This window comes from Antennarius striatus, chromosome 21 (assembly GCF_040054535.1).
Source record: "Antennarius striatus isolate MH-2024 chromosome 21, ASM4005453v1, whole genome shotgun sequence".
In the NCBI taxonomy this organism is placed as follows: domain Eukaryota; kingdom Metazoa; phylum Chordata; class Actinopteri; order Lophiiformes; family Antennariidae; genus Antennarius; species Antennarius striatus.
Window position 1 is genome coordinate 9,183,367 of NC_090796.1, and position 15,646 is coordinate 9,199,012.

The following is a 15,646-nucleotide window of genomic DNA, read 5'->3' on the forward strand; positions in this document are numbered from 1 at the left end:
CTAGCGCTTGTACTATGAAGGGGAGTTTCCTATAACCAATTCATCTGAAGTTTAACATGTTAGTCTCTGTGTTATTGCCCGCTGTAGTTTTGGTGTTGTACTGCATGCAGATGTTGAATCCCCCCTGCAGGAATGAGCCACAGAGAAGACAGAATTGTGGTGGCAGTGATGTTAGATCAGGTAATGTGAAAAACACCATTGGTAGGTAGCACTTAATCTGCCCTAACAATGGCTAACTGACCTGTAATGGGTGGAGTTTTATGGTTTGTAAAGAAAGTTATTTTAGTTTAAAGCTAATTGGAAGACAATTCATTGTCACACCTTTGTGAGAGTTAAAGCATATATTTTTAGTAAACCCCATCCATCACAAGACTACAGTCAGACGACATTTCACACAGATTGGTACAATACACCTCCATTTGTGACTACCTGTTAAAATAGAAAACACACAATAATACTTCACCATCCTGCGTTGCACACCATTTGAGCAACTATAAATAAAAATCCTTCTTTTTCATCCTGAGTCACTCAAGTACATGTCGGATGGCAACTCGATAAAATATTGATGATGCATTTTGGCCAGGCTTCTTTGGTTGCATCTCACATAACGTTATCTGAGCATCTGTCTAGTCAGTCTGTTGTGCTGCTTTATTCTCAAGTTCAGTCCTCAAAGTATTTTTTCAATACAAATTGTCAGCTTGCATCAAAAGGCAGCCATATTTGTCATGTCATCAGAATCAGAGTGGACAAGCAGCAACAGGACAGATGAGTTCAACAAATTAAAAGAAAAACTCTTTAACTGCAGAACTGCAGATGTGTTTGTTACTGAGTGCACTCATGATCTTCATTCTCAAGATTATTTGATCAAATACTTTCATGCAATTAATGCTGTGAACTATTTTTGTGTAGTTCATAACAACTGACACTGTTAAACAAAGGGTCAGAGATGCGTTATGTTTCTTCTGATGCAAACTGAATGTAAAATCACGTTAATTATAATCAAGTGTCATTGTTTATCCAAACTATGTTCAGCATTGTAGCTGCAACCTGCACAGCTTTACAAGGTCATTAAAGGTTTTAACCTGGACTCAAAATTAACTTTAATTGGGTATGTAAATGATAAAAACCAGAAATGTATTATCATTGTATGTAATGGATTTAAAGCAGTAATGCTAACATGTAACAGTATCATTAGTGGTATAAATGAATACTCTGATTCAACTGCTATGGCAACCAAAGTAATATTACAACACCCCACGTTTTTATTAGGCTAGTATTATTCTACAAGCTACATTAGGTTAATTATTTATCAGCTGCTTTACTTGGGTGCTATCTTCAACTAAATTATGAAAACCTTACAGATTTACATCATGGGAATTTAGAATAAGAATAATGTTGGGAAATCCATTTATGCGTGACAACAAAGTTTTGTTTCTGTAAAAATTCCTTTGGTCTATTCTTAGACAAGCCCCGCATATGGACAGGAAAAAGATAGTATGAGAGGAAAAATATACACAGCTAATGTCATAAAAATCCTAAAATGCTTCATCTGCATGAATAACTTAAACCTAGCTAAGACTAAACTAATACAGTAGTTATCTTTGGTTGTGTTTGAAGTATTTAATCTTGTCTTAAATGTTTGCTCTATTGAACCAATATTCTTTATTTGGTCTGAAATTACAGGATTAAAAACACTTGAAATGAGTGGTATGACTAAAATATGGATAAAAGCAAAACCATGTATTGTTTAATATGGAGATCGTGAATCCAATGATGGATCATGCAGATATGGGTGTAACATGATTCTGACTATACTATTTATTTAAGCTTCATTTGCAAAATGAATCCACTGCACTTCTAGTCTATACTGTTTTACACACTCTGTGTGTGTGTGTGTGTGTGTGTGTGTGTGTGTGTGTGTGTGTGCGTGCGTGCGTGCGTGCGTGTGTGTGTGTGGTTACTTGGGCCTCAAGAGGAAGAAAAGGTATTTATAGTGGAGGGTCCACAGTGTCTGAAGAGGTTAATAATATTTTACTTTACAAACAATCTCAGAAAGAAAATGCATACAAAATTGCTCATGTCTTAATCACTGCAGATGGCTTCTGCCTGCTACTGAAAGGTAATGAATATAACCTCAGCAGGAGCTTTGAGCTCTGGGATTGACTATCAGGGGAAAGGGAGAGTCTGGATGTCACTTTACTTGGTGATTACATAATTTCTTTCCAAAGTCACACTTAATTTACACTGTGGAGGGAATATGCACCTACCTACAGTCAGACTTTAGTTACACTGGCACTGGCGGCCTGCGGATGGGATGGAGAATGGGTGTTAATCAGCGAAGGCGAAGGTTATGGCGATGGATGACACAGACGAACAGAAAGGAAAAACTGTAAATATTCTGACCAAACTGTTAACAAAAAAAATCAGTAAGATTAAAGCAAATGAACTGAAATAAGACTCAATCTTACCTTCAGTATATGCGTATCTACAGATAGCAAAGTGCTATTGTGCCTTTGTTACATCATGAAATGGGTTTTTTAATTTTATTTTTGATTTCACTTGCTCTGGATCTCCAGGATTCTCTGACTGTTATGCTGCTATTACTGGAATGTCCACATACTGTATCATTCTTACATGGGATCAATTGTGTGATCTCCTGTTACCCATAATTAAATATATGGATCCCTTCATGACCATTACAGAAACCACAGTATGTTAGTACATACAGTACCAAGGATGTCTTTTGGGGAAAGTAGATGAGATGAAAACATATCCTGTTGTTCTCTTCTCAGCTGTATCCAGGTCACATATTCCTGTATTCATCAGTTGGTACCATTAAAACTCAAATCCATTTAATATTTTATATATATATATACTGTATATAAATGCTTATAAAACATATACATAAATATTTATCACATATCCTTAAGAACTGCTACACTTGTCATGCATTATTTCTTCAAAAGGTAAAAATCTGGCTCATATAAAAGAATATTTGCAGATTGTTATGAAGAAGAGAAATAGTGGTAGTGTTGGCAATACTTGGTAGTGTAGAAAAACTGATGCATACATTTCATGACAGCAAGACAACAATGAAAGACATGAGAAAAGTGACATGTGTCAGCACATAAAACAGTTCCACACAAGTAAATGTGACAAGAGTTAAGTTTAGATCTTGTTTTTTATATCTGGGTATAGCCTGTTTTTTAGAGACACTTCGTTCGTCTATAACAGAAGTTTGTATTGACAAATAATGTGTGTTTTGTGGTGGCTGGGAGGTGAATATGATGAAGTGTCTCTAAATAATTTAAGAGACAATCTATCGTAATCAATAGTTAAAGCATGGGTGGGATGGGATCCAGGGGGAAAACAGTTTACATGTTGTTAAGTTAGGGTTTTTTCTTTTCTTTAATTGATTGACATAATTTCTCTCCAATATATCATATTTAAACCTCAAAATTGTGCTGAAATTTGATACAGAATTTCTACAAGTTGAGAAAGTTCCAAACAATTACTGTACAATAAGTAAGTTCTGGGTTAAAATATTCTGGTTTGTTTAAGTATTTGTTATTACATAATTAACTTTTCTGCCAATGAATTTTTTTTGGTATGTCCTAAACACTGAAGTTTGTGTTACACTCATGTTAATTAATTTCACACTTTAGTTGCCAATTTCCTGAATCGGTGTTGTTAATAGTAGTAGGTGATGAAACTCAAAGGAGAAAGCCACAAAATAGAGAACGGCTAAACATAAAACAACAACACAAATAACTCAGAGATATAAAAAGAACAAAAACAACCATTACCGCACAAATAAAGAGAATGTGAATTTGAAACAAAAATCACATGGAAAAGATAAAGTATTGACAGTATAACAAAATAATTCAAATCGCACTACTTCATACTCATGAAAACGCTATGCTGTGCTAGAAATGCAGGACATAAGCACGCACAAAAACACAAGAAATTAAGAAAAACACACAAATCATACACAAACAGAGCAGAACTAGAGAGAGAGAGAGAGAGAGAGAAACAGAGAGAGAGCTCTTGAAGGCCTAGAGGAACGATTAGGAGTGGGCAATCAAAGGGGTGATTGACCACATGACCTTGTAGAGACATGCATATTGCTGGAACCATATACATTAAATACCTGATAAAGAGAAGAAACTGAAAGAACTGATAAAATAATATGACAAAGACAATCTTATGAAGGTATCTACAAAATAAAGTGAAGCACAAAGGAATGAGGACAGCACGAGAATCCCTCTTTAAAATCGTGGAGTATGTTCACCATCAGCTGAGAACAGAGACAGTAGCGACATAAAACCACAACTTAATGTCTGTTTTCTCCTAATAACTGTTTTATTAGCTGATCATTAGGTTGTCATGTATTCATGACAATCTAATGGGAGAGGGGTCCCACCCAGGACTGGTCATATGTACATAGAGCTTTTGAATGAATCAGGTTCCAGGTATGATGACAGGATGCTTTTTACTAGAAGGATCGATGTTCAGTCTCTTTCTCCAGTACACAAGGCTAAATGTATTACAGCAGACTCAATAAGAAATTATGACCCTTATACGTCCCCAACCACAGTATAACTCACAGTCCGTAACTTTCCTCTAAGACACTGAAATAATAGCAACTCCCGCTATTGTCTCCTTCAATGGACTCCACATTCGCTTTAAAGAGGGATTTTTAGCACTATAATGCAGATTATACATAAGAACCATTGAAACTAAAGCAATATCAGGACCTGTAAATGAAAGGCTCGGACAGCTCACAGCTTGCTTACCTTAGACAGCACGTAGTCCCTGTTTAATCAAATTTGTCTCAGCAATTGTCTGTCTGGTCAGTGAGTGTGTAGGCGTTTCAGTTACCAAGTGTAGTTTATAACCCAGGTCTTCACATTATAAATGCAAAAGGTCTAAGACTTTGGACTACACTTCGCACTGAAAGCACAGATACATGGTCTAGGGACTAGTATTTCAGATCCATTGCACGCTCACAGCACAGGTTTTTACAAAAGGGTATTTGTGACATTAATGTTTACAAACCTGGAGTAAGAAATTAAACAGTTAGAGTTAAAAATGTTAGCTTTTTTTTTTTTTTGCGTGGCATGTTTCAAAAGGTACTATCCCTTGACCCAGATGACTCCACTGACCCCAGTGACCTCAGGCCTTGGAAAGAACATCACACAGCATTACACTGTGAAATTGGCCAATTGATGTTTGTAGAATACATATCCGTGCATACATGTAAGTACAGGTAGTCGCCGACTTACGACCTGTGCAACTTACGACCGATCGACTTTACGACCACAATGTCGGGGGCGGGGCATTCCCTCCAGCCACAGTACTCACGCTCTGAGGCTCCCGCGCTCTCTTCAGTCCCAAAGGCGCACACACGCTGTTCAGTCACACTGAGATCAATAGCCCAGCCCACTACTGATGGGCTGGGCTGCTTAGGAGGCTGTGACGGAGAAATGTATGAATGGCGTATGGAAAAACTGTCAAGCGTTACGTGAACTCTTCTGCTGGATTTGAAAGTGACGAAGAACTTGATCAGATTCGAGAGAAAATAGTGAAACTGGCAAAAAACCTCTCCTTGGAGAACTCACGAATGATCGCGCTGTATGAAGAACTGATCACGCTGGAAGAAGAAAGAGTGGAAGAAGAAGAGAGAAGAGAAGCAGAGAAAGAAGAGGAGGAAACAGAAAAAATGTTCACCACCAAAGGCTTGTCAGAAGGCTTTTCCCTGTTAAATAAACTCCGTGCACACTTTGAAGAAATGGACATAGAACATAGAAAGATTTGCAAGGATTGAACGGATGGCAAACGACGCTTTCTGTCCATATCGTGAAATTTATGAGGAGAAAAAGAAACGAACAATTCAGACAAAGCTCACAATGATTATGAAAAGATCGTCTCCCGCTCCCACCAACCCACACGCTGCCCCAGCTGACGATCCGGACGACCCCCAGCCAAGAACCAGCGCTGCTGGATTGAATTTTTACGTAAGAGTCGATTTACGACCAAGTCCAGTTACGACCGATCTGTCGGTCCCAATCGCGGTCGTAAGTCGGCGACTACCTGTATGCACGAATATCATTCAAAAATGTATTTTAGCCAAGAAGTGTCATTAAACGTTCAGGTAATGGTTTGTTCATTATGTACTCTATAAATAAATGCCCCAATAAATACATAAATATATATATATATATAAATATATATATATATATATATATATATATATATATATATATATATATATATATATATATATATATATATATATAACTGTATATACATCATAAACTGTAAACAGCTGTAAGAAGTGAGTGTTTGTCAAGGCAAGTGTGTGCTTTCGTTTGCCAAGCTGGAGGCCGTTGGGGTAGGAAGTGACACAAATAAACACAGTAGAAAGGAAAAATAAAATTAAGTCACACACTACAACACAAACACGAGACTCAGACGGTATTGAGAGGACATTGAGAGACACAGTGTATAAAACACAGAAGAATGAAAAAGCCCACATACACACGCGTGATATGACACAACCTGAAGGGAGAGACAACAACAACACAAAGGCACATCAGACAACAATATGACCCACTGTTACCGTTCAAACATCTGCAGTGTGTGTTTTTATTAGTATTGACACAGGACACAGCAACTACGTTATTTTCACTTGAGCTGCCGGATGTGTTTGCACACATGCACGCCCACATGGGCATGCTTCAGCACTCTTTGAGTGCATGTTCACACACAGAGAAATACAGACAAATATACACATTTGTTAAATGATTTACCAGACAAATCTTTATACTATTTCTGGACATTTAAACCCTTAGCACTGTAAGCAACTGTTAACCTTTTTCACCGAATATCAACTGATGATACATTTCCACACTTTCTGGCAGAGAGGAAGCTCTGTACTCGTGACCCTTCAAACTCCAGTGTGCATGTAGACACAACAATGTAGAACTAGTTGTGTATCTGTGCTTTGAAATCATGCACAGTGTGTGCAGCTGCACCATAGTTTAAAGTGTTGTACTGATGTGGTGTTGTTTGGGCAACTTCAGAACAGGCAACTAACTCGAGAAAAGCCAGACCAAAATTTCTGTAGATTTTCAGTCAAAAGTGGATTATAGGCTCCTTAAATTTGAACTATGATTAGTATTACCTCTGGTCTATGGTTTGATCCAGGAGGAGGTGGAGTTTGCATTGAGGTCCTGCTGTAACAGAGACCCTTCCATCTTATACCAATCCTCAGTCAGAGGGGAGTCTGGGCTGGGTGCCAGGGCTGCTGCCTCTAGTTTGTTGTCAACAGGAGGTGTTGAAAGTTTGGAGGGAATATAAGGGAGTGTTTTGGTGCAGGTTGACGGCAGTGGTGGTGGTTGGATTTCAGTAGTAAATGAATCAAGGTGTCAGGTTTTACCAGCACAAAGATAATGCACCGGGAGGAAAAAACAACAACAACGGGGTTCACAATGTGGCACCAAGTAAAAGGAGGGGGAAAGTGAGGGTATGGGTTTTAAGATGGTTCAGAGAATAAAGGGAGTTAGGAGGGAAGATGCGAGGCAGGTTAGAGGAGAAAGGTCATCATAGGGAGGGGTACAGTGGAAGGGTGAGGTTTTGGGGGAGGGAAAATTAAAAGGAGAATATAAAGAGAGAGAGAGAGAGAGAGAGAGAGAAACAGAAGCGACGAGAAGTAAATTAATGCATGGTAAACTGTCTGAATCCAGAAGACAAGGAAAGATGGAGATCATTTATGAAGTGGAATCAATGAGACATCATGGGACAGTAAGAAAAAAAAACACACTCACGGATGCAATGGAAAGTCACCGGTGATAGAGAGAAAGAAAAATGAGAAAGAGAGGTGGAGGGATAGAACATCTTGTCTGACAGTAGAAATAAAAATATGACACCAAGCAGTGATGGAGACATAGAGAAGATGATTGTGAAGAAGTGGAAACAAATGTAGCAGAGCAGAAGAGCGAATTGTATTTGTAAGGTAATTGTGTGAGTGTGTTGTGTGTGTGTGTGTGTGTGTGTGTGTGTGTGTGTGTGTGTGTGTGTGTGTGTGTGTGTGTGTGTGTGTGTGTGTGTGTGTGTGTGTGTGTTTCGCTGCTAGCCGTGATCTGAGCATTCTTTAAGTTACTGAGCCTTCTCAAGTGTGTTTTACCCAACCCACTATTTCTATATGTTTGAATGGGATCATACAATCTATGTGTTGTTATCTACATCGACTGCACGCTTTGACATGTGTATCTGCGTGTATCTGTTTACATATTGTGTGCATGTTTTTTTGATCTCCTATTATGAAACGTACCTTTCCGCACATTCCCATCTGTGGCACGGAATTCCCTCGTGTTGAGCAGGAAGCAGGCGCGGTCCTGCTGGTAGCGTTCTCTGGTGGGCCCCCGCCCAATTGGGCTCCTTTCATCAGGGCTCAGCACCTGGTCAATGGTGGGACAATCCTCATTAGCCAGGGCAGCTGAGGCTGCATCACCATTCTGCTTGGAATCTAGAGGGAATAAATAGAAAAAAAAAACATATACAGGAAAATTATGGAAAACCACAGAGAAGATAGTTTTCAGAACTTGATGAATATTTTTTTTTCATCATGCATGAGAAAATAAAGCAATTAAGATGAATTAGGATGATAGTTACATGATTCACTGATCTGTGCACATCATTTTAAATTTTGGGTTGTCTTTAAAAAAAATGGGATTCTAGATTCTTGCTTTGAGAGTTTTAAAAATCAAGCAGCCATGTTATAAAGTAATTTCTACATTTAAATATAGTACACAGCAGGCTTCAATGTTGGCAAAGAGAAGTCAGAAAAACGCCAAGTGGCAACTTGTGTTTGACTGGAAATGACTACAGTATTGATTGCTCACATGTTCTCTCCAGCATGATGTTAACTGATGGTACCCAGCGAGTGTGTTTTCTTGTGTTATAGCATGTGCTGATGCAAATGAGTCTTGGAGCCAATTGTTAAATATGTTGACGAAGAGGCATAAAGCTTCCTGCTGGAAGATCTATCGACAGAGTCTACAAGGTACCATTTTGTACTGGAAGACGCAGTGAGAGCACTGATGAAACCAATATTTTCTGGTTCACTGATGACTAAGGTAGTAAAGTAGTGCATTAAAGGTGCATTATTTTTGCATGCGACTGACGCCCTGATGTTGCAGCATGTAAAGAGCAAGCAGAGCCAAATTACCTCTGCTCTTGATTTTACTGCTAATGCCAGACGGAAAATATGTAGAGTCAGCCCAAGTTGAGAAGCATTAAGGTTTTAATACATACTTGAGTTCATTTTCCTTCCACAGTGTTTGTTTGTCACTGCCAGATGTGTGCCTTTAGGCAAATCTGGACCTACCAGTTGATTACAAATTACACATGAGTTCTGATGGACCAGTGATTTCTCCAGGGTGAATCCAGAATCAAGTATAAGTCTTTTTTTTTAAAACCCATACTCCAATTTCATTCCCATGACACAGACATATAATCCTCCACCAAAACTCTGAACTTATTTCCCAAGGGAATAATGGCTGCTTTTGTTGAATATATACTAAATAAATGGGATCAACATTAAAAAAAAACCCAAAATCTCTCACCTCTGTTAATCTCTATAATTTCTTCTTGAGCAAGAGGACAGTCACCTCCTATGCCTCCAGAACCCATCACTCCACCCAGAACATTTCCCAAGAGCCTTTGCGGTGATGCGGTAGCCATAGCCAGGGCATCTGGCTTGCAATAGTTGGGGGATCCTGGTTGTGGTGCTCTGGGGATGTGTTTGTTCTTCTTTTTGGGCAGCTTTTGTTTTGCCATGGCCAGCGAGTAGTACATGCCGAAGTTGTTGACAATTACAGGTACAGGCATAGCAATGGTGAGCACACCAGCCAAGGCACACAGCGCACCCACCAGCATCCCTGACCATGTTTCCGGGTACATATCTCCATAGCCCAATGTGGTCATGGTCACAACAGCCCACCAGAATCCAATAGGAATGTTTTTAAAGTCGGTGTGGGCACTGGCTGTCGGGTCATCTGGGTGTGCGGCAATTCGTTCAGCATAGTAGATCATAGTGGCAAAGATGAGGACACCGAGCGCTAAGAAGATGATGAGCAAGAGGAATTCATTGGTGCTGGCACGAAGGGTATGACCGAGAACACGGAGACCTACAAAGTGACGGGTCAGCTTGAAGATTCGGAGGATACGGACAAATCGAACAACACGGAGGAACCCCAGGACATCCTTGGCAGCTTTGGAGGAAAGACCGCTTAAGCCCACCTCCAGATAGAAGGGCAGGATGGCGACAAAGTCGATGATGTTGAGGCTGCTTTTGAAGAATTCCAACTTATCTGGGCAAAAGGTGACTCGCAGAAGAACCTCGATGGTGAACCATATGACGCAAACGCCCTCTACGTACGTCAGCCAGCTGTCAGTCACAACCTCATACACAGTTTCCTCATGGGTCAGGTTCCCCACAGTAACGTTCTCTGTCTTGTTGATGATGGTGTTGAAGGCTTCATGCGTCTCCATGCAGAAAGTGGAGATGGAGAGGAGGATGAAGAACAGGGAGCCAAATGCCACATACTGGAAGAAAGGAAGAAACCAGGGAAAACAGAGGAAGAGAGAAAAAATTAGTTCGGCGAAAGAAAAAAAATTCAACAATGCTAAGAAAAGTTAAAAAAAAAAAAGCATTGTTAAAGATTAGAGCATTAGCATTAGAGAATTTCAAATCACAATGACAAAAGTCAGTCAGTACTACTCAGTCCGACCATTTTGAAATGGATCAAAGTAAAATTTGTATTTTAATGAGAGAAAATGGAGTAGAGGGTATTTGACCTATTGTCATACTGGAACTCATGTGCTGACCAAACAGTGGGTGACAGTCACAAGTGCTTGTAATGAAAAAAATGTGTTGACAGCCTGTGTCATCAAGAAATCATGACTCTCAGTCATTACAAATTGCTTGATCAACAATGATTTGAGTTTAATATTAAAGAAGATATAATATCAACCCATGTTATGTTTTAGTATTCCAATATATTACATTCAGATTGATCATTTATAAAAATCCAGTAGGTTAAACACTTTAAAACATGGATATTTCTCCCATCTTCAACCCTGCAGTAAACAAATCTGTCATCACAAAATATTCAAGATGGACTCCTGTGATCAGTGTCATTAATTCTGCATCCAACTGGATGTGAGGAGCAGAATGTTTCTTTGAGCCAGACATGGGTTATATGTAGAACACCGTATCATTGTGAAGTTGACTTTGGCTTATTCAGTATAAAACATTATTGTTTCTTCTGTTTATCCTATTAGTCTATTGTTTGTGTGAAAATAGTCATAATTGGAATATAAAATCTTAGTTATGGATTAAGATGGCTTTGTGAGGTCAGAGGGGCTTTCGATCATCAATGAATGAATGGAAATCAAAAAAGGTGGGAAATACTCAGAATCCGCTTCACGTGTAGATTTAGAAATACAGAATGAAGTTTTCTTAGTTGTCCCTGTTAACTGTTATATTTCCTCTATTCATATCTGAAAAAAAGTTCAAATTCCCAATATCAAGCAAAAAATTTCCAGTGTGTTTACAAAATTTAGTGAACAAAAACACTAAACAGTAATCTGAGACAAAATTCCACCAATATTTTTTATAGCTGTACATTATGGTGTCTGCAAATGGGTTGTTTTGGAATTTTTATATTTAACTAAAAAATAAACTGCATTTGCAACTTTTGACTTTTTATCATGCAGATTTTGGTGAAAAAAATCCTCCAGCACATTCACAAATTTGATAAAATGCTGAGTCTTTTGTAAGCCTGACATCATTTCTGCACACTCTCATGGTGCCACTATGAGTTGAATGCATGAATAAACAGTTTTATTGGCTGTTGTTCCTCTGAGGAAAACAGAAGCCAATTAAGTTTGCCTTTATGACAGCAGCGTCAAAAATATTTCTACCAGAAAAGTTATAGAAATGTTTGTGTTAGTTCATTTTTCACCATTCAAGAGTAGTTTTCTTAAAACTGGACATCTGTGAGAGCTTATTGTGTGGATGTACCAAAGCCTCTTATTCTACAACCTCAGAAGCTCATTCAATTGTCATTGAATCAATTAGAGTCCAGGGATAATGCTCGTGTGTGTGTGGCTAGTGCACTTCTATCCCTGATGTGGTCCATTCCTACAAGCCCTGTAGTCTATTTATAGGTGCAGTATACTTTGTGCTTCATCAAATAAATAATAAAACACAGATATGGCCCGAAGAGCCAAAGAGAAAGGTAATTCATACATGAGTGGAGGCAATATATATAAGAGGCCTGAGTGCCCTCGGTTCACTGTGTATGTGAACATGTATTTCTGAGATTGTGTAACATCAACACGCCCTACAACTACACAAAACCAGTAAGAAACCAGCTTCCTTTTTTTTTCTTGAAAGATCTTGCTTCTCTCTCTCGGCTTTTTCTTGAATTGGAAGTTGGAAGAGAGTCTACACATATTTCCTCTAAAATGCTGTCATGACAGAAACGAACCAAGTAGAAGACTTAACACTCTGAGCCACTGTATTTATTGAGGAGATTAGCCGACAAGCATTTAGCCAAAGACATGACCCTCTTGGAAAGTCAGTGATGTAGTGTACCACCAGTCTGTAGGTTTTAGCTGTTGTAGTGATATCTACTTATGTTTAATATGCATCCCTGCAGAGAATTAGAAGGTGCATGATATTTTTTAAGGATACACTGACAGTTTCTATCTTCTGTCACTCTCATCTTCCTATCTCTGCCCTTTTTTCTTGTCCTTCTCCACCTCTACCTCTTTTGTCCTGTGCTGTTTCTTGCTTGTCTCTGTCTGACCTACTTACTCAGATTGCTGCAGTACTCTCCCCCTCTGTATCACACACACACACACACACACACACACACACACACACACACACACACACACACACACGACACACACACACACGACACACACACACATACGCGTGCGCACACACACAACTTTTGAGGTTCTCGAGCCCCATCCTCCATCTACCCTCCCCTGTCCCTGTGAAGCAGGACAGCACCAATTGGACCTGCTCTGGATGCTCCCTCATTGGCTCAGAACCACAAAACCTCCATGTGGACAAAATGGGGCAAGGAGAGTTCTGCCCTGAGGTCTTGTACACTTGTTTTTGTTATTTATCTGTTGCCATAATTCGGTACAATGGTGTTAATGATGTAGGTAATATAGTAATGGTTGAGGTGCAACGATGAACAGTACCAGTGGAAAGTCATGAGGCTTAAATGACTGAGATCTGTCAGCGTTTTTCGGTCCATAGTGCTTTTACACCAATTCTGAAATTACTGTAAAACACCCAACACGTGGACACAACACAGAGAAGAGGCAGGGCGGTACACATCTTCCATGTGCAGTGCACAGGTGTAGACACAGGTGGAGGCATACAAGTGAGAGAGAGACCTGACGATGTGGATTCATGTGAGGAGAAGCACAAAAACAAAAGCTGAAACTATTCAGAGGAAAACACAGAGAAGATGAGGACCAACAGTCAAAATATTGATGATTCAAAAGTATTTCTCAAGATACGAGGAGGTGGCTCCTTGTTCTGATGATCCCTGTGTCACGTAAAGAGGGATTTTAAAAGCAATCGGAAAGCAAAACAAAGAGTGACTGAATGCTGACGGTGAATGACAGGCCACAGTCATGAGAGCTACTTCTGTTACCAGAAGGACTTCAGCTTTACTACTAAAACATGTTGTCTAGACAGCACATTGAAATGAATGCATTTCACTCACGATGGACTAGAATGTCAAATTAAGCCATTTATTTACAATGAGCTGCAGGCGATGCGATGAAGGGTCATGTCAAAGAGATCATATCAGAGGTCAACCAATAATAGATTTTAAAAGGCCGATGCAAAAAAGACGGCCGATTAATCACCCAATACCACCAACCCCGCCCCCACACAAAAAAAATCATTCATTCATTCATCTTCTGCTGCTTCACAAAAAAATCAATACTGTTGGAAATCAGCAATCTTTTAGTCATACTTATAGTCATAGTCAAATTTACTGTCAAATGTACCTTATATGTACGACATACAGCACAGATGAAATTACAGTCCTCTCAGACCCACAGGCAGTAAAAAAAACACAAAAGAACTGCTCTAGCGGAAGAGAGAGGAGCCGGTGTGTGTGCACGCACTGCCATCCTATCCTATCCTATCCCAAATAGGTTTCTCGCGGTGAAACCCAACAGAACCCAACAGAACCTGGATGATCGAGGTTAAAGTATCACATACGTACATAAATAAGAGAACAATTCATAATCAGGTATGGATTAGATCATACTACAGGGAGTCCTCTAAATACAAACCTTCCACTTTTGTAGATAAGAACAATTTAAAAAAGCTAATTTTTCACTCATAAATGCAGCGCATAGTGTCAGCTATTACATGTAATCAATAGATTGTTGTCTGTTTCAATATGATAATTTGTGAAACCCTTTTTCAACCAAAACAGGAAGGGAAAAGTAAATAGATAATATGCTGTTGTTAATATATCCAGCGCAAAATCCAGATCAGTGTATAATTTTTACTCATACTTTCCCAAATACTCCCACACCTATGTCACATTCTGTAAGCATTCCGCCCTTCTTGTCTCGCTGGTACAGTAGGAAAACAGAGACGGCACATGAGGTTTGTGATTCAACTTGAAAAGCCTCTCCAGATTCAGCCTGTTTCTCTAAATTGGTCCCGGGTGAGAAATCTTATACACATGCACAGGAAATACTACGATCACATTTCAATCTAAAAAAATTGATACTGAAAGACAAAACTTGTCGAAACAACAGTGCTGGAAATGCAAAGAGCCAATTCAGTAAAATTAAAAGAAAATGAATGCAGGTCTGTGAAGATATTAACAATGGGTTGCACTTAATATTAACACGCTGAGTGCAGCTTTAACTGATTCTACTTTGCAGTAATAATTTTAACAGTGTAACAGTTAAAAGCCACAATGCATTATTGCTGCTGACAAAACAAAGGCTCATTCATGGTTTCGGTAATTGAATCATACAGCATTTCCAGATGCCAGAGCACAGCAGATTAAACTGTAGAACTGAATATCAGATCAATATTGATCAATCCCTCACAACAGCCAGTCCCTTTTAAATATGCAGCATCATGTCGCGTAAAGAGATCTGCTGTGGGGAGAACGATGGAGGAGTACGCCCGCTGAACGTGAATGAAAAATACACTTACAGTTGTTTATCAAACAGGCATGTGGCACGTGTGTGTGTGTGTGTGTGTGTGTGTGTGTGTGTGTGTGTGTGTGTGTGTGTGTGTGTGTGTGTGTGTGTGTGTGTGTGTGTGTGTCTTCTCGTTGATCACAGATAGTGAGTGGTAGCTACATGAGCACTATACTGAGGTGATGAGAAGGATGAGTGGAGACATGGACTGAAGAAGAGGTGGAAATAGGTGGACTATGAAAAAGAGGACTGGTAACCTGTCACCTCACTATTACTTATCACCTTGGATTCATTCTCACTCCATTCCTCTCCTCACTGTAACATGGAGGCATGCACGTGTGCGTTCTACCGCTCTGAATATACGATTCAG

The 15,646-nt window shown here is 39.3% G+C and overlaps 1 protein-coding gene across 3 annotated transcripts in view; it reads right to left on the minus strand.

Moving 5' to 3' along the window:
• LOC137588882 (voltage-gated potassium channel KCNC1-like) overlaps positions 1 to 15,646 on the minus strand; it is a 48,057-nt gene that overhangs the window by 12,724 nt on the left and 19,687 nt on the right. For 2 of the 3 annotated variants that reach the window (XM_068306195.1, XM_068306197.1), the window contains 3 exons: positions 9,630 to 10,611; positions 8,336 to 8,530; positions 2,268 to 2,303 (listed from right to left, as the gene is read on the minus strand). In XM_068306195.1, coding sequence (XP_068162296.1) covers positions 2,281 to 2,303; positions 8,336 to 8,530; positions 9,630 to 10,611 — 1,200 coding nt within the window. In that variant the 3' untranslated portion in view covers positions 2,268 to 2,280. The remainder of the gene's footprint in view (positions 1 to 2,267; positions 2,304 to 8,335; positions 8,531 to 9,629; positions 10,612 to 15,646) is intronic. The other variant, XM_068306196.1, reaches the window with a different exon arrangement.